This window comes from Callionymus lyra, chromosome 9 (assembly GCF_982586985.1).
Source record: "Callionymus lyra chromosome 9, fCalLyr1.hap1.1, whole genome shotgun sequence".
NCBI classification, from domain to species: Eukaryota; Metazoa; Chordata; class Actinopteri; order Syngnathiformes; family Callionymidae; genus Callionymus; species Callionymus lyra.
Genome location: NC_141826.1, coordinates 12,109,648 through 12,134,824, shown reverse-complemented (window position 1 = coordinate 12,134,824; position 25,177 = coordinate 12,109,648). Strand labels below are relative to the sequence as shown.

The 25,177-nt window shown below is 36.7% G+C and overlaps 1 protein-coding gene across 5 annotated transcripts in view; it reads left to right on the top strand.

Moving 5' to 3' along the window:
* gria3b (glutamate receptor, ionotropic, AMPA 3b) overlaps positions 1–5,845 on the top strand; it is a 108,062-nt gene extending 102,217 nt beyond the window's left edge. Inside the window, exons 14-16 of one of the 5 annotated variants that reach the window (XM_087799795.1) lie at positions 104–218; positions 2,041–2,288; positions 5,793–5,845. In XM_087799795.1, coding sequence (XP_087655921.1) covers positions 104–218; positions 2,041–2,286 — 361 coding nt within the window. In that variant the 3' untranslated portion in view covers positions 2,287–2,288; positions 5,793–5,845. Of the gene's footprint in view, positions 1–103; positions 219–2,040; positions 2,289–5,788 lie in introns of those variants that run through there. The other 4 variants (XR_015712873.1, XM_087799794.1, XM_087799793.1 and 1 more) reach the window with 4 other exon arrangements.
* The last annotated feature ends 19,332 nt before the right edge of the window (positions 5,846–25,177 follow it).

The following is a 25,177-nucleotide window of genomic DNA, read 5'->3' as shown; positions in this document are numbered from 1 at the left end:
CAGGAGCCCTGCTTTATCGCTTTGTTAAGAATGTAGTAGTTTAAAAGTTGAATAACATAAAATAACATAATATAATGTTATTTATGTTATTTCCCACGTGAAGAACTCCTGTAAACCTTGCAGTATTGAAACTCAGTGAACAAGGCATCTTAGACAAGCTGAAAAACAAATGGTGGTACGATAAGGGTGAATGTGGAACCAAGGACTCTGGAAGTAAGGTCAGTCGCTGCAGGTCTTTTGTACTGATTCCAAAGTTGCATTTTGACGTACTGTTCATATGCAAGATAAGATAACTTTATTTTCATTTGCTGCATTTTTCTTTTTTTTTTGTATTTTTTTTTTTTTTTTGGTAGTAAAGCCACAAACCGTAATCCGGTTCCAAATGGCTTCATCTTTTTTCAGGCACTAATCCCCAAGATTTTTCTTTAGATTTAATCTTAATATTGTAACTTAATTACCTTTTATTTTTCTCCTCTTCATTTCTTTCAAAAAACTGTACCTAAATAATGTAAATCGAAACTTTAAATAACGGGGATTTTTGTTAAAGTGCCGTAGTTACTTTAGTTGACACACGAGTTAACAAGTTATTCTCATTTTCACTCTTGACATTCATGATTCTTTGACCATTATGCTACTGTTTTTATTTACCAAACTGTTAATGAAAATTTGATTTATCTGTGTTGTTACTAGTTTGCATAGAAGTGCGTCTGTTGGGTTCGTTGGCTTCCTGTGGGTTAGCATAACTGTGAGATGACCCGAGATTTAGTTTGGAAACATTTTTAATGGCCAGCTAAAGTATTATTAGATTAAAGTAAAGAGTGTTTTTAAAACTCATCTTAAATAACACCATTTTAAACTGGCTTATTCCATGTTTTGTAGTTCCCTTTTTAAACTTTTTTTAAAATTGTAACTCTTGTCTTACGGTTGTCTTTTTCACTCTAGTTTTTAAATAGGTATAGGTATTTTCAAGGGTTTCTTATGAATAAATAAATCATTATTATTTATAATTGTATTTTATGAAACTAATAAAAAAATATATTTCAGATTTCCCCCATAAAAATATACTTTTAATTCAATGTATTAACACATAATATAATATATTATTAAATATATTTATATATATATACAAAAGCTGATATCTAAGCAAACATTTGATGTCTTATTTTAAGTGAAAATCTTATTAAACTGGGGTAAATATTAACAAAAATACTTGAGAAAATTGTCTAATTTTAAGATATTAAAAAAGAAAAAACTAAAATAATGTGTTAATAAAAGAAACTAAACAAGTATGTTTTTAAGGTTCCATTTTAGTCTTTCTGAATCTTGAAATTTGCCTTTTTTTCTTGACTCACCGCTTCAATTTCTCATTTATGTTTATTTTTCGGGTGGAAATACATTATTTATTACGTCACAGGAAGTCATGAATGGAATAAACTCACCATTTAACCCTTTGAGATTCAAATAAAAGCCTCCACGAATAAGAAGACGAACGCAGCCGCGGGACCTTTCGTGCTCTCAGGGTTAAACCGCAAATAGTAAAACTCTAATGAACAAATTTTTAATGAATACGTTTGGTAGGTAAGCAGCAGCAAAATGGTCTTAGCGTAACTTGAGCTTCATCTGCTTTATGAATTGACTGTACTGTATGACAGCAGAGTTCACACCAGAGTTATACGTACAAGTCTTTTGTCAGGATTGAAAAAAAAACAAAAAAAAAAAGTGACAGGGAGTTGTCGACCTACGCGACACTGACCACCTTCCCACACGGTCGAGAGCAGATTTTCACACAAATCTACATTCACCTAGATCTAGAAGTACCTGAGCAAAGACAGAGATCATACAACATTATCATATCCAAGACATGATGACAGGCACTTGTTAGTATTCAGAGTCAGATACAAGTCTTAGTTATGGAGCAGATATCCTGCTCAGTTGAGATAAGGTCAAGTGAGGTTTAGTGTGAAGGATGCAGGATGTATTTGACTCTGCTGTCCTCGCTCCACTGCGGATCACTAAACTCTATCATTCACTTCCCCCCAGGACAAGACAAGTGCTCTCAGTCTGAGCAATGTGGCTGGTGTCTTCTATATTCTGGTTGGAGGGCTGGGGCTGGCCATGATGGTGGCTCTGATAGAGTTCTGTTATAAATCACGGCAAGAAACCAAACGGCTGAAATTGGCCAAGAATGCACAGAACTTTAAGCCAGCTCCTCCGACCAACACACAAAACTTTGCCACATACAGAGAAGGCTACAATGTGTACGGAACTGAAAGTGTAAAGATCTAGAGGTGAGTAGAAAAGTCTCGTCATCCTCATTATGGTTTTCTAAATTTGATTTATATCAGAATTAGTCAACCAAAATTACCTTAAAAATGGAAAATTTGGTAAAAAAAAATAAAATTGTATGTGATGTTCAAAAATAGTTGCATTTTTGTACATTATATTTTATTTATAGAAATTAAATAACTTAATTTGAACAACAAATCATAAGATCATAAAAGGAAATAATGGCAATAAAGAGAAGATTATCCTATAACCCTTCAGAAGTTATTTTTATAGATGATTACTTAAATATCATTTAAACTAACATCTGATGAACAGCAAAACAAACATAAAGGGAATATATTTGGAACTGTTCCTACTGACATGATGAACTTGATAAACCAGTGTAAAGATGTTTAATGAAGAAGAGTGTAAATGGATTCATAGATTATTGATTTGGAAATATACAGTACATGAGAAGCAATATTCATTCATAGATTGGTCAAAAGGGAAAACTAGTTTAAGCATCATATTAGTTACAACATAGATAATAACATAACCTCATACAATAATATTTTACACTCATGTTTATATGCAACATTTAGTTTATTTTTTATTTTTATTGAAGTTGAAAATGTTGTGATACGGTTGATTTTCCTTTATTACAGTTGAAATTGTCTCATTATTTTTTTTATATACAGTATATATTTTTTTACAATTTACTTTTCTTTTTTATTCCAGTTGAAAATGTCTAATTATAATTGATATTTTAATTACAATTGAAAATAACTAATTATAATTCCCTTTTTTGTATAATTACAATTAAAAATATGTGTATTAAATATTTTGTAATAGTTAAATATTTTTATAACCGTTCAAAATTTTGTATTATAATTGTCTTTATTATTACAGTTCAAAATGTTCACAATCATCGTGCGGATCATATCATTACAGTTCAAAACGTAAATAGTTCTATCCATCCATGTCTGATTATAGTTGAAGTTTTATTATAATTGAAAATAATTATAATTTACGCAAGTGTGCATGCCTACTCCCAAAAAAAAAAAAAAAAAAATGTTTAATTACAATTTACTTTTCTCTTTTATTACAGTTCAAAATGTTTAATTACAATTTACTTTTCTCTTTTATTACAGTTCAAAATGTTTAATTACAATTTACTTTTCTCTTTTATTACAGTTCAAAATGTTTAATTACAAATTACTTTTCTCTTTTATTACAGTTGAAAATGTTTAATTTACTTTTCTTTATCACATTTGAAAATGTCCGATTATAGTTCATTTTTTTTATTCCAGTTGAAAATGTCTAATTAAGGTAAAACTTATAGTTGATATTTTTAATTACAATTGAAAATAACTAATTATAATTTCCTTTTTTTTTAAATTACAATTCAAAATGTGTGTTTATAGTTAAATATTTTTATAACCGTTCAAAATTTTGTATTATAATTTTCTTTTTTATTACAGTTCAAAATGTTCACAATCCTCGTGCGGATCATATCATTACAGTTCAAAACATAAATAGTTCTATCTATGCGTGATTATAGTTGTTTTATTATAATTGAAAATAAATTATAATTTACGTTCTTTTTTATTACAGTTGAAAATGTTTAATTACAATTTATTTTTCTGTTTTATTCCAGTTGAACATGTTTAATTTATTTTTATTTTTTATTACAGCTGAAAATGTTTGTATCACACATTTACAATGGTAACGTTTTTGAATATAATCAAAGTGCACGATTGTATTTAACCCACAAATATACTGTTCAAAAAAATGGAAAGGACAAAATGAGGTAGAAAAAAAATGAAATAAAAAAAACATTAATAAACAAAATTAAAAAAAGTTAATCAGCTGTGGCCACATGATTCATTAAGGTCACACAAATAGAGTCAAAGGGTCACGTGTCGCCCTCACTCTGACCTTTGCCGGGGGCTCCAAGACCACGTCATAACCTCGTGTCTATGAAGTCCGGTGACTTCCATTTATAGAGAAAAAAGATGCAATCAAAACTCTCACTGGTGTATAGATGTAGCATTCAAGCCTCATAACATATGAACGATTTATTTCTCTGTGACATACGTCAACTAAACTATTCCCTCACATCTGTTCATGTTACGCACTTTTAAGTCGTCATAGTAGGAAATATCTAAACCCAACACAGATCCCTCCTGAGGCTAAATAATACTTACAGACTTTTGTTTACCGTCCTCTAAAATTAACAAACATAATGACCGATCAAGGTTAGAGAGAAAGAAGGAAATGTTTCAGCTAACAGCGTCGTTTATGATGGGTTGTTTTTTTTCACTTGTTTGCAAACAGAGGAGGAACATTATCGTCTAATGACGCTAATATCATGATGGTGATAGCGAGCATTACTCCAATTAAATATCCGGCAGTCGCTGCCACATTAGCATTCATTTAGAGATGTTTTCTGGCTTGATGAGTTTCCAATATTCCCTCGCACATCCCAACGTCTGCCAGTCGGTTTTAACCCCGATTAGTCAATCTTGCAATTTGAGCAGCTGTTAAAAGGAGATTTCTCACAAAATAAATGCAATATATGAACCTGTTAATTGTTTTTTAAGAATGGATGTTCATTAAGTTAATGATTTCATGTCAGTGCTATGAAAATAAGATTATTATTATTATAGTAGGATGTAAGAATACAGATCGTTTTGTTTAAAGGCAAATGAGATTTATTTAAATAGTATTTTAAATCTCAAGAATCGTTTCATTAATTATTACGGTTGATGTTGAAGATGCTGAAGCTGCTGCCCCCGCGACCCAAACCCGGATAAACGGAAAAAGATGAGACAATACGAGATTTAAATAAATAAATAAATGGGTATTTTAAAATAACCTTGAATACGGTACACATCTTTTTGGGTTCACATTTTTGTCATTTCTGTAAAAAAGACCAAAATTGAGATTTGTTTTAACCAGACAAGTTAAAAATTAATTGCAAATATAGGACATAACTCAACCAAATCATGCTTTACCAATAACAGTTCATTGATTATATCATTAAGTTCGTATGTGATCTTAAAAAAAAAGGTTTATTTTTAATAACAGATTGATGTTTAAGTGACGTACAAGTCACATGTATATTTTTTTTCACACATAATTGCTGACTGCACGCTGAAAAATGATGATTTCTTCTGCAGTTTTTAATCAGATTATTGTAAATATATACTGTATATTTAATATTTACTTATGCCTTGTTTCAATATATCAATTTTAATTACAAATTCTCGTAATTTAAAGTAATTTAACCTCAAATTTGATGAATTCGGCCTCAATGCTTGGGAGTAAAAAGCCTGTTTCTCAGTAGAAATGGTTTCAGTCGTTCTTGTTTGCACAAGTTATGAAGTGGTACCGTCAGATCCAGCCTCCCTGGACTTCTGCAGTCCACAGTATTTACACGACATCATTCAGATTTTGGGTTTGCATGCCAACTGTATAAACTTCAAGTCCCACAATGTTTGCTTCTGCTCTGTATGTTAAGACAGGTTTAGGAAACATTTCCACCATCCCTTTGCTGTAACTGTGACGAAACATCTCGGAGAGGAAAAAAAAAAAAAAAAAGAAAAAAAAAAAAAAGGACATGAGCTCCGAGCAGAATCCCCTCTGGTGGAACCTGGCATGATAATCTGCAGTGATGACACGACTGGACTGGTCATGGGAAGAGCCACTGCGGTTCCCTTCCACCCCTCAGTGCCTTATGGAACTCTGAGTCCAATCAATGCAACTCATCGCCGTTTCTTTTTTTTTTCGCTTGAACTTCATAAGAAGGATTTGTTTTCGGTGTAATGCGTCATGAATGAGAACTAAAGCCATCAATTGCAACCGTAAGCACATGTTGAAAGTGCCAAAACAGACAAACGTTCTTTGTCAAAATTGGTTTCTTGTAATGGAAGTGATATGTTTGACTTTTTTCTGCTGCCAGTTTCTCAGCGTGTGTTGATGATAGCCCCTCAGTGCACTGTGCAACACTGCTTACTAGATTTTATACCGTCGCTGGTCACTCCTCGTGACGGTGCGCTCGAAAGATATTTGACGATAAAGACAATGACCATCACTGAAAACTTCATTTCGCCTAAAAAAAAGAAAAGAAGAAATGTGTCGTTTGTACTTTGAACTTTTGGTGCTGCCACCGCCATCGTCCTCCGAACATGTGACTTACGGAGATAAGAAGATGATCTGGTTTGGTTTCTTTCGCATGACAGAACCAGGTCACAAATCGCACTTCCAATACTGCCAAGAGTGGCTCGTATGAGATGAGAGAAACACGACGAAGAAAAAAAAAAAAAAAGGACTTGTGCCGGATCATGAAATCTGTTTGTGATTTACCGTTTGTAAAATATAAAAGTGGCTCCATCTCACTGAGGTTTGTCGCTCCAGAAACTCCTTCCCAGAAGTTCAAGAAACCAAACAAGATTATTTAATTTAACTGCAATCCAGTAACAGGATAACAGCAATCGCTCTCGATCGATTTTTCCTTTTACAAGTTTTACAACCAGCTGTGGTTTGCTTTTTTCATCCCTGTAACACACTCTTAAATGTTTGACTTCATGTAAATGAAAATATAGGATTTTAAAAGGAGGGGAGCTCTCCTGTGATCTGGGACTTCCCCGAGTCTTAGCACATGTCCATTTTGCTGTAATAATTCCTTTGAAAAAGACTGTGATTCCATAGGATTTAGGAAGAAACGTATCTAATCACCTAAAGCTATGGATAGTTTTATAAATATAGAAAAGAACCGAAAAATGTGAAGAAAAATATAAAACACTGACTTGAAAAAGATGTGTACATTTAGATTATTAAGAGATATTTATACAACACAATGAAAGATTGTTTTATTTACTATTTTTGTTTCCGGGAAAAAAAGAAAAAAAATGCATGGGATGCTCGATAACTTCTTCTGTTCACACACTGAACGTCAATTAATGTTAGAAATGCAGACCTGGTTATTTGTTTATGAATCAGTTAGGCCTTCGGTTTAGGTTTCTGCCTCACCTTTTGCAAAATCAAAACGCGCCAGGCGTAGCGGGTGCCAAAAGAGCAAAGAGATGCATGAATAATTTGCTAAACCTCATTAGTGAGGGGATGTACAGAGAATTTTAATACCTTTTGTAAATAAAAATGTACAGAAAATGGTTTGGTCTGAGGGTTTTTTTTTTTCCACATGAACTCGACTGTAAGATTAGCAGCCTCCAGCAGCTGGAGTCAGATGGACGAACATCAGTGAACCTCAGGCTAAAAGTTAGCTTGACTGCTGAAGAGGAAGATCCAACCTACCGTTGAACTCCAATCGCAAACTTCTGCACTTGCACTTAATATTTTGAGCGCACAGGTGCGTCCCAATGAGCAGTGTCCGAAAATGTAGTGCGCAATGAGCACTCAAATGGCCGGAAAATTAAGTGTTGCTCGATTGGACACTTTCCGCCCTTGACAGCCGCCATCTTAGTGACGTAGATGATGCTAAAGGGAAGCTACATATCTCCGGAGCAGATACCAGTGTAAATGTCTCGAGAAAAAACGAATTTTACAAAACAACACAACAACAATAACAAAATTAAACAATTTGAAACAAATACTTACAATTGGCCAAAAGCGCTTTCAAGTGCCAATGATGATGTTCCACGACTCGACTGAATATTTTTATTTTTGCTCCATAAAGGTGCGTAGAGATTCAGTAAATCTTGGTTGAGAAGTTCATGAAACAGACAAAAACACTCTTTAGTGCTCTCAAAAACATTTCAAAGTCCTTATTTAAGCATAAAGTGGCCTCAACATTGGCAGATGCACGATATGAACAATCTAACTTCTAATATTTGTGCCATAAATTGAATTTATTCATCGTTTCTCTGAGCTGTTAAGTTCACTTCTCTACATTCAGTTTCCAGCTTAAGGTATTTCTGTGTTGGTCACTGTCAGGACGTCTCATCTAATGTAACTACAAGAAAAGTAGTAACCAATCAAAGATTAGATGAGACTCCTTAAGAGTGCATTTCTGTCTACTCTAACTGACTTAATATGCTTAAAACACTTCCATGATGCATCTGAAGGTATAAATATTCCTAACATTTTTGTTCTAATGAAAAAAAAAGATTGCTTGAAATTATTTTGGACAAGCTTTTTAGAGTAATAGGCAAGATTCAAGTCCACCGTCTACACTGCAAAAGCTTTAAATATATATTTGTTTAGATTTTATTGAATATTTATAAGTGCATCTTTTTGGGCGAGGAAGACTGAACACCAGTCCCTGGACAAAACTTGCATTTTTTGCCTATAACTCTAAAGAGAAACAGATAAGATTTGTAATCCAACCCTTAGTCGACATCGGGGGTGAGTAGAAAGAGTTAAATTTGAATTATATTATTTTAATAATCAACAATTTCAAGGAGGACCAAAAGAATTACAAGACAGCGTCAGGAGAGTGCCCAAAGCTTTAATCAGTACTTCAGAACCAATAAAAGACCTTGATGGCTCACATTTAAAAGAACAAGTATTTTTCACGAATAAATTGTCTCTGTGTTACTTGCTTCAGTTAAAGTTGTATATTCGTCAAATACCCTCTTTGTATGTCATTTTAGTCATTTTTGCACTTGCTGAAATACCCAGCCTTTTAAGCGAATACAAATAACGATTTGAAAACCAAACAACCTGTTAGTAGCTCTTAGAAATGCCAAAGGGGTCAACATGAAAATCATTCCAATTGAATATGTATCAAATATGGTACGAACTGCATAGCTGAAATTCAGGAAAACACCCTTTCTTACTGTGTAGTACAAATTGTTTGAAATGACTGGACTCATTATATATACATTTTATTTTGGTGTCCCCTTTCCCTTGACCTAATAGAGTTGCTATTCCCCTAAAATAGTCACAGAGATGTTAGTTGTAGTATCCATCATTTTTTAAAACAATTTTCTCTTCAACAAAATTGGACTATTTCGACTTTAAATGGGATCCTCCATTCCCCTTCACTTCCCCCTTACAATAAACCCTTTCCCTTGAACTGATCATGTTGACCTCATCTCTTGTGTCATCTCAGGGTCAAGGTGAACGACCAAACACAAAACACATTTGTTTACAGGCCACCGGGTCACCTTAACCCTGAGATAACACAAGGGTTAAAGGGCTAATAATGTGAAAACCCAACTCTCGTGACTTAATCACATTTTTCAAATGTTGAAGTCTCCAAGATGCAGTAAGTCTCTCATCGTGACCGTGTTTTGAAGTTCAACAGTTATTATAATTAAGTCATTTATAAAGTTCTTCCCCTCTCTGAAATCTCAGTGAACGAGAGCGGAGTCCATTATGTCGTAATAATGGCTTCACTACAGCCATTTCTACAGCCAGCTGTAATCACGCCCTGCTTGTTTTATTAGAGTCTCTTGGAGGTGGAGACCCGCAGTGACAAACCTGGTGTCCAAGATCAATTCAAGAGACACTTAAATCAACACATTAGTTGACCTTTATACCTTTAATGAGAGGTCAGTTAACAGCTATTTTGAAGTTAATAAGACACAACTACCATTTTATACTAAAGAATGGTTTCAGATCTTGGTAGAAAAACATGCCAAAGATGTAGAATTAGGAGGAGGAATCCCCCCCTGCCGGGGTCTTTCCTATAATGGTCCAGTATTGAGCTGTTAGTCAGTGGAAGTGGGTGTGCATGTTTTTGGATCAATAGTCTGCACCATCTGCTTCACTTTCACTTCAGCCCTGCAACATCTGATTGAAGGCTGCATTGACAGCTTTATCTGATATGTGATCCCTCTTCCCTCTGCATAAGATGCTTTGTGACACAGTCGATAGCATATTATTATAACCAGCAGCTCAACAGTATTTGTATCTGATGTGTTAAACATGCTGCAACAAAAGTGTTGTGACTCACAAGTAGACGACTACATACGTCGTTTGGACCTTTTGCCCCCCATTCATTTTGTCCAGGAAAATAAATGTGCCCACGAGGTGGTCATATTTCCCGTCACGGGTGATTATATTGCCGTCCATTTGTTCAAATTAAACTTGAACCTAATTAAGTTGATTGTTAGTAATGCAATCAAGCTGTTGGCAATTATTTCTTATTCACCCTCAGAGAAGGATAAACATAATAAAGCCGGAACATTCTCGGCAGCACGACTCCTGTCATCTACAGTAATGAAGGAAACTATTAAGTCATAATCCTATTTTTTGATGTTTTTTTTAATTGCGTGAAAATCCAAAAACCATAATACCGTCAATAATTGAAAGTTTATTGATATTATTAACTGATTTCACTTGAGCTTCAAAGACGACCAATTTAATCTCTAGCTAAACAGCAGGTCCTCAGTTACCAGTTTTCAAAACTGGGAAAATTTTCAACATTTTGACTCAAACTGCCAGAAGTTTTAAACAATCCTAATGACTAATAAGCTCCTTCTTCTGTGGATCATAAGTCATTCCATGAGCAATGAAATATACAGCCATTGATTGGCCAAATAATCATGACATCTTTGGCATAGTTATCAATAAGATGGCCAAGCCACCTCAACTGACTACTCTCAATGGGCAGGTGCAGTGGTTCTACTTCGAGCCTCTCCCGGATGACCTTGCTTCTCACCCAATCTCTAAGAGAGAGTCCAGCCAACATTTGGATAAAACTCATGTCGGGGTCCGCAATCTTGTTCTTTTGGTTCTACTCATGGTTCCTTACCATAGGTAAGTTGGTTCCTTACCAACTTGTTCCGACTAAGAACCATGAGCTCAGATTTAAAAGGTGTCGATTCTCATCCCTGCTGCTTCATACTCCGTTGAGAACCTTTCCGAGCAAGGGCTGAAGGTCACGGTCTGATGAGGCCAGCGGGACCATGTCATCCGCAGAAATAGGTGACCAGTCTAGAAATTCTGTCCATAAAAGTTATGAACAGAAACGGGGACAAAGGGCAGCCATGACAGAGTCCAACCCTCACTGGAAATTAGTCCGACTTATTACCAGCTATGAGGATTGATTCCATTTCATTGAGGAGAGACTTTGACACAGGTTTAGGATTTAAAAATATATTTTAACGTTGCGAAATTGCAAAAAAACTTTGGCAGTTAGGCCCCCAGCCATCAGAGTTTGTCGAATGATAGGGGGTTGACACTGGTGGTGGTACGTGGTTTTTCTAATCAACAAGTTAACTGCTGAGGAGCTGTGATCAATGATTTGAGGAGGTGTAGCACCTGATGGCAGTTGGAGTGATGAAGAAATGAATTGAGAGAAAGTCCCAACTGAGTGAAAGAGTCATGAGAAGGAAACACAAGAAGTCTTCCTGATTGAACTACCACTTAGCTTCATTTGTAAAGAGAACAGAGCTATTAGCAGGGTATCCGATACCTCATATTCCCAGAGCACCCCCAACAGGACTCCATAAGGGACATGATCAAATGCCTTCTCCTGATTCACAAAAACAATGTGGACAGGTTGGACAAACTCCCGTGCACCCTTAAAGATCCTGCCAAGGGTATAGAGCTGATCCCCAGTTCCACAACCTGGACGAAAACCGTCTTGCTCCTCCTGAATCAGAGAGTACCTTTTTTAAAAGAGTAATTATTTCAGAAAAATATCATTGTATATTTAAGAAATAAAGGCAATTCTCAAACCAGTATCCCTCGTTCTTTAGCCAGAGATAATCAGTTTGCAGTCCAGATGTGAAATACAACAAGAATTGTCCTAAACTTCAGAAAGTTTTATAATACTTTAATCCTCACAGATGATACTTTTTATTGACAACTGAGTTCTTAGTGAGTCTTTTTCCCCCCCTTCTGTTGGTGCAGCGAGTGGGTTTGCTTTCTGTCTATACTTAAATAACAAATCCCCAAAACATGGCAGGCCGTTTTCCTCCCTTTCATTTCTAGATGCAGAAGAGCGACTTGGAATTCAGTCACTGCACCAGTCTTGTGGAACAAACTGTAGAAATAGGACTGTACGGTCCAAACAAGCCATTTTTTGACAAAGCATGAAATGATATTGTGTTTCTGTTCTTCCGTGCTCCACAGCTTCTCCTTTCTGCTGTTTCCTTTTTTTATTTAGAGCTTTTAATGCTTGGACTGCTTTCACACGGCAACAAGACAATGTCGGAGAGCGATGCGTGAGGACGCCACTGCACTGCAGCACACAGTGTTCATGAGGGGGAATTTTCTTTGCTCAATAGAGATTTACATCCTGGTCCACACTGAGCGAGGGTAGGCCGGAGTGATTTTGTCACAGTGCTGGGTCTGAAGCAAGCTACGCTGAAAGCGGAAACACTGAAATGATCTTACTATGGGATGCGTTTATTGCAAATGATGGGAACATTCACAAAGATGACAAGCAAGTCTTGGTACCTCATCATTCTTAATGTGTATATTGTTGAAAAAGGATATTAGCACAAAAGATCCGAGTTGTTATCTTGCCGTTCCTATAATAAGTGTTTTCTTTTTGGTACTTGACTGACAGTCATCCTCTAATTTCCATCATCATTGACAGAGAAGCAGATGGAGTGCACAAATGCTCCTCCCCAGATGCAACACTAATAGACTCAGGGACTCATTAATTCCTCGTGCTTTTATGAAACTTGCTGTACCAAACTGGTAACCCAGATTTCCCAATGGAGAGCTCCAGAGGGATTAATAAAGTCAATCTAATCTAATCCAATGTCACTTAACTGTCCAAAAGAACCAGAATGTAATCAGACAACTAACAGTTTCTGAATTCAAACAAGACATTCAGAGGAGATTGTGTCTTGGTTGGCCTGCTATCATCCTGCCACAAAAGCCAGAGGTTTCTGGGGAGAGATAAAACTAGTGAACACTGGTTGGATGGAAATATGCTTGATATGTATTGAAAAAGAACGCCTGGCACGTTTCATAAACTTAAATATAAAAAAACAAGAAAAATCATGATTTTTGACCACAGCTTTACATACCACCCTCACAAAGATACAACATACGAGATGACCCTGAGATGACACAAGGGTTAAAACAAACGTGATAATAAAGGCTTCTTAAATGGTTCTTGATGCTTTATTTTCTTGAATATATACGAACATCAGTGACAAAAAAAATGGACAAGATTGTGCTGCTTAGACTTAACATGCGTTTCTATGAGCGTCAACCACTCCAACATTCAGCAAAAAAACAAGGGGACAGAAAAAGACAATCCCATATCCACACAGCTGCTGTTGCACATGTGTACCGAGCCTTTGTGCTGGCTGGCCTTTCGGGTCAGTGGCTGTGTAAGTTAATTTGATCTAACACGGTCTTGTCGCCACGGTTGCGGATGGTATAGAAGTGTGTGTGAAAGTGGAAGATGGAGTGTGCGAGTGTGTGTGTGTTCTGACTGAAGGAGGAAGCGTTTAAGCAAGGATGCTTTGATTACCACCACAGAACAAAAAAGCTTTCTGGTCCAGTGGCCCCATCACTTTGCAGCACTATGTTTCTCTCTCCAAGGACACGAGGAGCGAGCAAATCAAATTCCAGTTGTTTCTTATCTTTCTTCTCCACTCCAAGTCTTCGCTGGACTTCAAGAGCACCTGAGACGCTGTCCAGGCAAATGAAACAAACTTCTGACATTTTCCAGTTCAAACCGCACTAATCAGCCTCTGAAACACTTCACACAGATTGCTTAAGTTCCCCCGCACACCTCCCTTTGCGAGTTCTTAAAACACAGGCTTTTGATTTTATCCTCTTAACATCACAATTTAGGAAAGAAGGAGGACACACTTTTCTAGCAGCAAGGCAAGGTTAAACAGATGCTTTAGAGGCGTCAGTGGAATTGTTAAGTTATAGGAACAATCCTTGATGAACAAAAAAAAACTATCAAATGGGCTCTGGAATAGAGGGGAAGTGGTGAGTACAGGTGTGACTCAGCATGAGGAGATTGCAGTTTTTGAGTAAGCCTGATTGGGCTTTGAACACATCCCGAGCAATCACTGCTCTCATTCCAGTGTCTCAGGGTTTTTGTTTTTTATGAGTTCACAATTTGACTCGACATTCAGCCATGTGAATATTCTCGCAGCTGTTTTTGAGATGACTATCGATCTGAGCTTTAAGATGGCAACCTTTTATTCATTTTCTCATTTTTTGCTTTTGCTACAGAACAACATATTTTATAGATAAATACATTTTGGCCAATAAGGTGTTAGCCTTTCTTGCCTTCTCGTCTTAATCCAAAACTAGAATTCCCATTTAAATATTCCCCTTTTACGTCATGATACATTTTTTTCTGACAGCGACTAGCCTTAGTCTGGTCCTAAATTTTGAAATCTTGTTTGGATGAAACAAGAACTTTCACCATCACACAATCACAATTTCACTGAATGACTGCGCTCGTCACATTCATGTTAAACCATAAAAGAAAAGTAATCAATGAGATTAATACTGACCATGGCCTCTGACTTTGTTGCCAAATCTTAAAAAAAACAAAAAAACGTATTAACCTTTTAGTTACTATCCTGTCAAAGACAAATGGATTTTTAAGATCGTATAATTGTCTCCTTGGAGGTTTATGAAATCTGGAAAATGGGACTACCAGAAAGCTTAGAAGAGATTTTAGGGCTCAACAGTAAAAGACTATTGAATTCTAAGTTGGCACTTTTTTACTTCCCTGACGAGTAATACAGCAATGGCAAAGTGTAGAAGAAGAAAAAATGTTTTAAAGATTATTGATACAAATATTATCAAGAACAGACTTGGGAACATGCTGTACTTGTAGTCCTTTATATAAGATGTTCATAATGATAATGTTGAGCCTGAGACTGTTAATTTCATTTTATTCAGAATATTACATAAACACATATTTGTGTGTTTTCTTCATGATAAATTGATTGTTTTTAAGGCAGCGTGACACGGATTGAAAAATAAGAAAAGACTGAAGTCTTGCAGAGACTCATTAACACGCCTCATTAAAGTGACATGTAGTGCCGCGGTACAGATGTGGACTCTATAGTTCAGGACAGCAGGGTTTATAATGGATGGGTCTCACAGCTCGATGATCAAAACAGATACTGAACCAAGTGTATCTGTCTGCGTTTATGAACAGCATTCGCGTTTATCTGCCATCAAACAACACAAGGGTTTTGCTCTTCACCAGAGGAAATTGCTTTGGTTAAGGTGCCGCGGTCACCGCTGAGCTAATGTCCACGTGGAAATATCTTCTTTGTGTTGATAATTATTCCTCATAACAACGGGAGAGAACATGTTCAATCCCTCCAGCGACATGTTTTATTTTTCATCTGGTTTGTGTGTGTCCTTGCAGGAAATGCATAATGGATTTTGTATTGTGTAGATGTACTCCGTCTTTATAAATAACAAAGCAAACCTATAAAGGTCACAATGTAATGTGTCTGACTCGAGTCGTGTGCAGGAAAATACTTGCGTTGTTTTGCCTAAGAAGTTTCCTATTGAAGAGAAAACAGGATTAAACAAACAACTAAAGTAATCCTACATTTGAAATTTCCTTCTGATTTTCTTTGTAGTTGTTGCTCATTGAAGAACACAACATTCATCTCACCAGACAAACTCCAATTACCATTACTGCACTGCAGTTGAAGTTTGTGTTGTTCACAACATAAAACCGTTTACGTCAAAATAGTGACCGTGATGATTTGAAATGATTTCATATCATATGGATTTTTATAGGAGCTAACATCTGATTTGAATACCAAATAACCTTAGACAAATATAAGAGACGGAGATGAAAGAAGATGGTAATCCAGGTGGATTGTGGGTCTCATCATTGCATTTGCTTAGTATATAATACATATGGTTCAAGTTTCATAAAAATTGAACGCGTTTGAATTTTTCATGTGGGTCTTCTGTCCTTGTTTCAGCCCCTTTATAATTAACAGATTGAAATTGTGGAAGGAAATTCTATACATTATGTATTATACATCTTCTGCCCCCACTCACGTGCCTCCTTTCCCTTGACCTGATCAAGTAACCCTTCCCTCCTAATACCTTGGAGGCCACCATCTACATGCCAAGTATTGGATGTATTTTAACTTTCAAGGGGGGTCTTCTAACCCCCTTCTTCATCTTTGTTTTATTACAAAAAAAATTAAAAAATATTACAAAATATAAAATTCAGGTTATTCTCCTTAATAACGATGTGGTAGAAATGCTTTAACTTCAAGCAAATTTGGATGTGACGGAATTTTCATGGGGTCCTCTTTATCAAGGTTGAGGTCAGTGTTCATTTTCATTTACAAGCCATTTTGTACAGTAGTTGAGTGGGTCAAAAATGATTCAAGTTCAACTAATGTGTTGATTTAAGTGTGTCTTAAATAGATCATGGACCTCCATTGTACTCATCAGTATGTGTCTGTTTGTACAAAACGCTTTTCATTGAAATATTACATTAGAAAATGTGCTTAAGTCTCGCCCACTGAAAACACTTTTCTAGACATGGAATGTCGTTTACCATAACCACACCCACTCTGCTGTGATTGGTCAAGCATGAAGGTTTGTCACCACGCTTCACAAATCCTGGAAATACCCACCTCTAAGGGACTCGTATAAACAAAGCGGGGCATGATGACAGCTGGCTGGAGGAGGAGTTAAGCCCATTATTACGTCATAATGGACTCTCTTGTTCGCCAAGATTTCAGACGGGGGAGAACTTTATAAAGTAATATCTTAAAAAACATATCATATGAGAGACTTACTGGATTTTTGAGGGCAAGATTCAACATTTATACTTTGTGAGTGAGTCGGGAGAATTGTGTTTATCATCGTCTTTTAAGATCAACCAGAAACGCAAATACACAAACCAACCAAGACTAACAAATGTATCTGTAATTATTGCTGAACTCTGTGGCACCATTGTGATAACAGTTAAAATCTCTTGAAGGTTTCTGTGAAACCTCAAAGACATCAACAACCGTCGTGTAAATAACCGAAATCACACCATGTTCTTTTACATTTATACATTCTTGTGCAGAGAACATCCTGTATCAAACCAAAGAATGAAAATGCTTGAGTTGCATTTCATCAATGCGGTCGGCACACGTTGAACTCAATCGATACTTGAGTAATCTACGAAGTAAAACAGCCGTGTAAGAGCACCGGAGGAAAAAAAAAAAAAAGGCGATGAAAATGCTTCTGGCTCTGTATTGCTCAGTCAAATTGCCATTTCAAGAGGAGTCATCAGCACATTTTCAAATCCACTGTCATTGCCTTCAATGAGCAAAACAGCGAAAACACTTCATCTGCATTGCCGCTCGACGGCCCGCTATTCAACAGGGAACGGACTGAATAAAAGCGCAGAGCCGGCAGGAAGTCCTCGTCCAATCGTGGGGCGAGGAGAGACGCACCGGAGCGAGAGAGCCCGAGCAGCAGGAGAGATATTGTTGCTCAGAAAATTGCATTACAGGAATGTGTGATATAACAATAGGCATCTCTCTGGCCAATATATTCCAGCTAAATGTCACAGAAGCATTCTTGGTCAGCCCATGCAAACTCATGAGTTGAGGACTTTTTTCGGGAAATGGGAATTTAACCCCTACACGAGGGGAAATGTTAGCATTTAAGAAATGCATTATGATTAGTGGATTCTGTTTCTCCAGACGCAGTTGACAAAATATTTTCCATAAAACAAAAAATAGATTACTTTTCATCCAAGTGCTAAACGTACGTTAAAATGCGATCAGAAAGATGGTAGAGGTGTGTATTGGCAAGACTCTGGCATTACGATGCGCGAGGATACAACAGATTGCGATAAATAATCGTGATACTGTCGGATATGTACATTTATAGTATTTTTAGTACTTCACTCTGGTGTTGCAGAATTTACAGACCACATGACACTTGACGAAGTCCTAACATCCGCTTTAAAAGCTGCTGGAGTCCTGTATCCTCTTATCCTCAGTCATCAGCTAGCATAATTTAATTCTACCTTCACCTGCGGAGGACGTACTGACTTCTGCCATCTAGTGGCCAGAAGTTTAATCATGACACAAATGAACAAACGCTGAGAATAATCACTTTTAAATTTGACATAAAATTATAATTTGATTGAACTGACAGTTTATTTAACTGTAAACCATTAAAGAACTATGGTAAAAACAAAAAAACAAATATGATTTGAAATAAAAGATACAGTGTTGTTGCATATCGATACAGTATTTTGAAAAATTAAATATTGCGATGTATCACAATATCAATATTTTCTTTTACCCCTACAAATTATAGATTTGTTTTTCCTTCTAATTTAGACCTTTTTTTTAAAGATTCTTAAAAACCTACAGATATCCTGGCACAATGTAAACCAATCTATATTTTAAGCTCGTTTGTTGCAGAAGCTAAAAGGCTTCACAAACAGGAAGTACTTCAGGTAAACATCGCGAGTGCTTCCAGTCTACAGTATACAGAATATGTATAACTCCCAAACCTTAAGTCGCCATGAGGGTGAGTAGAAACAGAGATGTTTGAAGTTTAAATCAGGTATGAAATTGGCTCAAATAATAACTCGTAACACTATTAACACCATTCTAAAAGCTCAAGAAATACACCTTTTCTAATTTCTCAAATTGTGTGAATACTCAGTAACCGTTACTAATCGAATAATGTTTACTCTGGTCTGTATCTTCCATTAGACAAGCGTAGAATGTCGTGTCATGGATGAAATTGGACCAAAGGAAATAACCAAGAATATTTAGAAGGTTTAAAATTAGATGGAAAGTCTACGGTCAAGAAGAAAAACAGCGAGACTGGAATATGTACGAGATCATTTTACAGGAAAAGGCTCAAGCCAAGTCAGACCAGCAGAGCGAGGGTTGCGAGGATCAGAGAAACCATTACAGTAGCTGCATATTGGCAGAGCGAAAAATCTGGTGGAGAAGTTTGTGCATTAAATCAGCGTATTGACAGAGCGTCGGACGTTCCTCACAGTAGATTGCAACCTCTATTCAAACTGCTTAATATTATCTTGTCAAACACGACAAAAGAAATCGCTGGCGCGACATCAAGAACCATGAAGAGTTTGCCAGCACTTTAAAGATTCTATAAACTCTCGGATTGTAGAGATTCCAACAGAAGCTTTGAGTTTAATGGGCCCAGGACAATGTTTGATGAACGTGTTTATGGTGAACGTGGGGGACTTTCATAAAGGATTGATTTATTTTGCACAGAGCGTGAAATAATTATCCTCCTCTAAACCTCTGTGGCCTCCAGGCACAAACTTTTAATAATGTTGTAAGAGAAATGTGATTCACTATAACTCTCAGCTCAGTGCAGCTTTGCTCAGGCCATTATAATCGCTTCTTTTTTTGTTTTTTTCCCTTCTCTTCCTCTGCATAGAGGGATGTTTGTGTTTACAGATTGCTCAAGCTACTTGCCCTTGGGTTTATCTGAAGACTCATATATGCAATTAAATATAAAAAAGAAAATCCAAGCGCAGTGTTGAAAAATAGCCTTTTTACACAAAATGTTCAATAACACAATGTGGACCGAGCCTCACACTGGAAGTAAAGTGGGAGGTTACGCAGATAAAAGCTTAGAACAAAGATAAGAGCATGAGGATATTAGCGCGCCGTATTATCCAAAGAATAGACGTCGGAAGAGTATAGCACGTAGGACAGCCGCTTCCTTCATAGTGGAAGTCAAGAGACGATAAGAGGGCCACTTTCACTTTAATCTTTTATTTTTAATTCACAATATGCAAGATACATCAAGCAAAAAGACTCGGACTTTAATCTCCATTTTTCCATTTTATTGTGATCCATTCGTCTTGAGACCTTGGCTCCTGTAAGGGTTATGTCGCCTCATGTCTAATGTTATTTGATAAAACAGAACATGCAGTTGTTATGGGTCTTAAGTCAATTTGGGGAATAGATATGAATCATGATTTTCATACGAGACTTTGTTTAAATATACTGTACAGTGTCACATGTATAATGTATGTAAGGTGCTGATACAATGTTTTACATTCCAGACAAATTCAAGTTCTTGGTTAAAATAACAAAATATAAAAAGGAGTTTCAATTTAGAGCACGACTTACTGAAGTAGCCACAGTTGCGAGTACAAAACATTAATTTGATGTAATATGTGGTTTAAATGTCCAAAATCGCGCTCATCTGGACTTACACTTAATATTAAAGAGTCAATTTTAATTCTCAAAACAAACAAAGGAGCAGAATATTGGCCAATTCTTTAAGAGCACAGGCACTCAAGCCCTGTAGAGGGCGCCAAAAACAAGTATTGCACACAAGTAAGACAAAACTGAATAGGGCTGCTACAATCCTTAGCGGCCGCCATCTTGGTGACATAGATGACGCTAAAAGGAAGCTGCGTCTTCGGAGCAGATACCGATGTAAATGTCTCAAGAAAACACGATTTAACCACAAAACAACAATGATAACACAATAAAACACAACTTAATAACCTGTTTTGGTGAAACGCACCATCAAGTGTCGACAATAGGATTCCAACAGCTGGTTACAATCAGCGTTAAACAGTAGTAGAAGAAGAAGCTGTAGCATCATTTCCGGTAAATGTTTAGCGGCAGTGTTTGATTCGAAATTTGCGCAAGTGCATCGTCTTACGGTGAACTGTAAAGCAGTGCACTTAGAGAAGTTCTCCATTTTGAGAAACAGCCTAGAGCTGTGGATACTTGTGTACTTAAACTAAGTATTTTTTTTTGCGTCTCAATTCTTAGTATGCAAAATGTAGTGCGCAATACACACTAAATTGGCGTACAAAAACACCCACAAAACTGAGTATGGATCGATGGACACTTTCTAGCCTAAACGGCCGCCATCTTAGTGACGTTGACGTTGTAAATGGAAGTTACGTCACTAAGAACAGTGTTTGATTTGAGACATACGGTCTGTCGAGAATTTGCGTACTAGTTAGTACATATACTAAACCATACATACAAGTATGCAATTTGAGACAAAGTACAAGTCCCTTGAGGGACAGTGGCAAGAAAAAAAAAATCATTTTGAACAGGCAGAAACCTCGCGCAGAACCAGACTCCAGTATCGACAACCTGGGTCCAGAAATACTGCGTGACATCTGGGATGTGTAAGTGATTTATTGAGTTATTTTCTACTCACCCTCATGTCGACCAAGGGTTGGGATTATTTTCAGAGTAATCCGTTACTTTATGGAGTTATAAATTAAAATGTATGTCCATAGGTCGGCCATGAAAACAGCGCACTTTTCTTTGTCCAAAAAGACAACGTTAAAAACCATACAAATATCTCCAAAGTTATCGTCTGTAATGTCCATCTTGTATTGAGGAATTGTTCAGGAAAAAAATTCAGTCACTGCATTAAAATGTGTCAGGACTCAGCAGGAAACAGGAGTGATGAACAAACTAATTTATTAAAAACACAAGGCACTGATAAAACAAGGCACTGATAAAACAAGGCACAAAAACATTGGCCAACTGAACATATACTAACATTGAGGTTTGACGTCACAACAGAGACTGACAGATATAGGAGGCTTTTAAACGCACAACCAAGGTGAACTGGGATCAGGTGAGACAGAGACACAGGTGACAAGAATCAGGACAATCAGATCAGGAGCACAAGAGGAAGTAGACAAGACAGGGATCAGGACTTCACAATAAAACCAGGAAGTGAGATGAAAAGGGAACGCAAATGAAATGAAAAAAAAGGGGAAATTTGAATTTTGTCTAAACTAAACCTTTAATGTAACATCTGTTATTATTTTTGATTTAAAAAATTAACAAAATGTATAATTGGTTCCTCTGGATTCATTTGGAATAATAATCATTAAATATCAAACATTGGGGCTGTTGTGCCGCTTTTCCCTTTACCTGATAGAGTTGCCCTCCCCCCTTAAACCAAAGGTCTGAGAGGTCTGTAGTCTATACGCAATTTTTTTTGTCTTCAGTCTGTCTTTTCTAGAATTATTTATATACTTTCTCTCTAAACATTGTACAAATGTCATTGTTATTGAACCCATTTGAATTTTAAGGGGTTTGGGGGGTTCTTTTGACCCCCTTACAATGAACAAAATGGTGAAATTCTTTCATGAGGGTCTTATGCCTCCCTTATTCTTCCTTCGCCTTTGACCTGGTGGGGTTGCCCCCCTACACCAGTCAGTAAACATGCCATTTTTTAAGAAATTTTTTCCAGCGGTTTTGATATTAGGATTAGGCAGAAACACACACACACACACACACACACAAGGAATGAGACACTAGACTAATGTTCTTATTCCATCCGACTGCAGTCGTGACTCCCCGAGCCACAGAAGCTCGATACAATTGATAACTAATATAATGGCACCATCATTACCAGATAAAGGCCTTGGCCTTTGGATTAATGGTATTCATTAGACACCAACTGAAGCCTGATCCGCCTCCTTTATCCACTTGACGATTTTCGCGGGATAGAACATGGCCATGTGAAGATGGAGAACGGAGGTGACGCGCACCGGGAGGGATTGAGATTAAATGGGAGAATTAGCTGCGCAAGATATTTCCTGACTGAGACACAGAGAGAGCTGATAGTGTCCGCTGCTGTAGACTGACATGTGTCCACAGGGGGCAGCACTGGGTGGGCAATTACATTTCCTTAGGGGGTGGGGGGGGCACATTATATACAGGGCCGTCAAGCCAAAAGAGGAAGGTGACAAAATGACTAAAATTTAAAAAAAATAAAGGACATTCTGAAATCAAATGTAGCCTTATTTGATTGTATATCATTTTTTTTAAATGTATTTTATAAAAGAAATTGCATATAACATATTCTACAATATAAAACAAAATTCATCAAAAGCAAAAACTATGCAAGTATCCAATAAAACAAATTGTTTAATATTGAATTGAATAAATATTGAATTTTTAAATGTTGATATAAAAGCAATACGTATAAAAAGGACTAACTAAAAAAAGTTGAAAGAGTAGAATTTAACTAGCAATAAAAATAGATATTAGATCAAAATTATTATAATTTATAGAACTTTTCTACACTTTCACCAGGTCTGAGCTAGAGTCTAGCAAAACCTAGATTACAAAAATAAGCTTGATTTAACTCGGACTAATCATCTTGGGATTTCACTATGAGGTATCAATGGTGCTATGGATTTTGAATGCATTATAGCCGTTAAGGGACCCCGAGTCAGTAGGATTACTTCCAGCCACCGTTTACGAAAAGCTCCAATGAAAGTGCCTGATTGAACAACATGAATCATTAACAACATTGCTTTTGTGTCTTGCTAACGTGCCTCTGGGCTTTTGGACTCGGGCTAAGCAGAACTGGGTCCTGCAGCCAGAGAATACACAATCATGTGACCCTCGAGGGGTTGGGGGCCACGAAGAGAACCAGTGTTTTGCATTTATGATGTTGGAATCGTCTTCATCATATGGGGAGTTCTTTTCTTTTCCATTGTGCTTTAGTGTTTAACAAACTGGAGTGATGACATCATGTTTGTTTATTCACTGCCTTTTCTTTCTTACCAATACAGTACAACCAGGTAATATATTGCATTGTCTATCCTTTGTTGTTGAACATCATGTCCATGGTACCAAATTGTCCATTTTATTTTTGTATCTAAATTTATTTACATATAAGTTGAGAAAAGTATTAAATATCTTCCTGAAACTGCTGCAATTATGTAAAAGAAACATTTCATTTTAGTTTTTTTCTGTAGACACACATACATTACTACATATACCATACCATAACATAAATACATCGTTTTGGCCTTGGTCCTCTCCAGTCTCAATAATACTTTGTTCTCAGTTTGTGTGGTCTTCGACTTCATCACTAGAGATGTTCAAAGGTCAACAAAGTAAACTTAACGTGGCATAGCAAATGAAGATAAATGTAACATTTTGCCCCAAAAAAAACTTTATGCCAGGGCTATCATACTAAATCACACAAGGGGGTCAAACAGTATAGGTCACAGCCCATATACATACAGTATACATGTATACTGTATATGCTTTGTCTTGTCATTCATCTATTAAAAATATTTGTGTCCTCCTATACCTCACATTTCATCTATATTTATTTTACTATTATTGGAAGTCTTTGTATTATTTTTGTCATCCATAATCTCTGTTCCTTATCTTAAATGCTGGCAACTTTAAATGAGCTAACTAGTGATGGGTCCGTCAACACCAATGCTTCGAGCTCAGAGAGCAACACCTGTATTGGTGCGCGTATCGCTTTAAGAAAGTCACGTGACCGATACCAGGACTGTATCGTTCTGATGTCAACGTACCAAACTGTGTTTAAAAAGGAAGTGCATGCTTCTGTCGAACCGATCGCAGATCGTTTGCATAGAAACAGATTGAAATCATTGAGCAGCCCAACAATAAAATAACGCTTTTCACCGTGTGGGACCACTTTGATCTGGTCTCGGAAAATAAGGCATTTGTTTCAATTTTCTTGCCTGTTCCTCTCAAAGATTTCCCTTGGTCTGTTTTAATTCAAATTCATTTAAAAAAGTGAGTGTTAACTAAACTACTGTCTTATTCTGAAGACAGATTTGACTCCTTTCCATCGAGCTACAGTGGAGTTGTCTGAGGAGAGGTGACTGTCAGGGTCAAAGGTCATCCCAATAATGAAAATGCTTTATCTTGCACTAGCATAATGCTTCATCCTTGTGCACACAAGCAGCCATACACTTGCATGAACACCTGAAGCGTCGAGTCACAGACACTGCTTCCAATCTGGAGTCATTAAGTGTGTTGACCCTAGCAACACTTCTAGACCCCAGGTTTTAATCACTCTGTTTCGGCAGTTCCTTAAAGTGCAACGTGGCAATTATTAGGCCGCTGGCGGGATGTGCATCCGTAATCAGACGCACAAATGAGCCACAGTCCGGAACGTCTTCACAGCCATCTGCACCCACTTCAGGCATTTATTTAGCATAATTTCTTTGTTGTTATTTGGATTATCG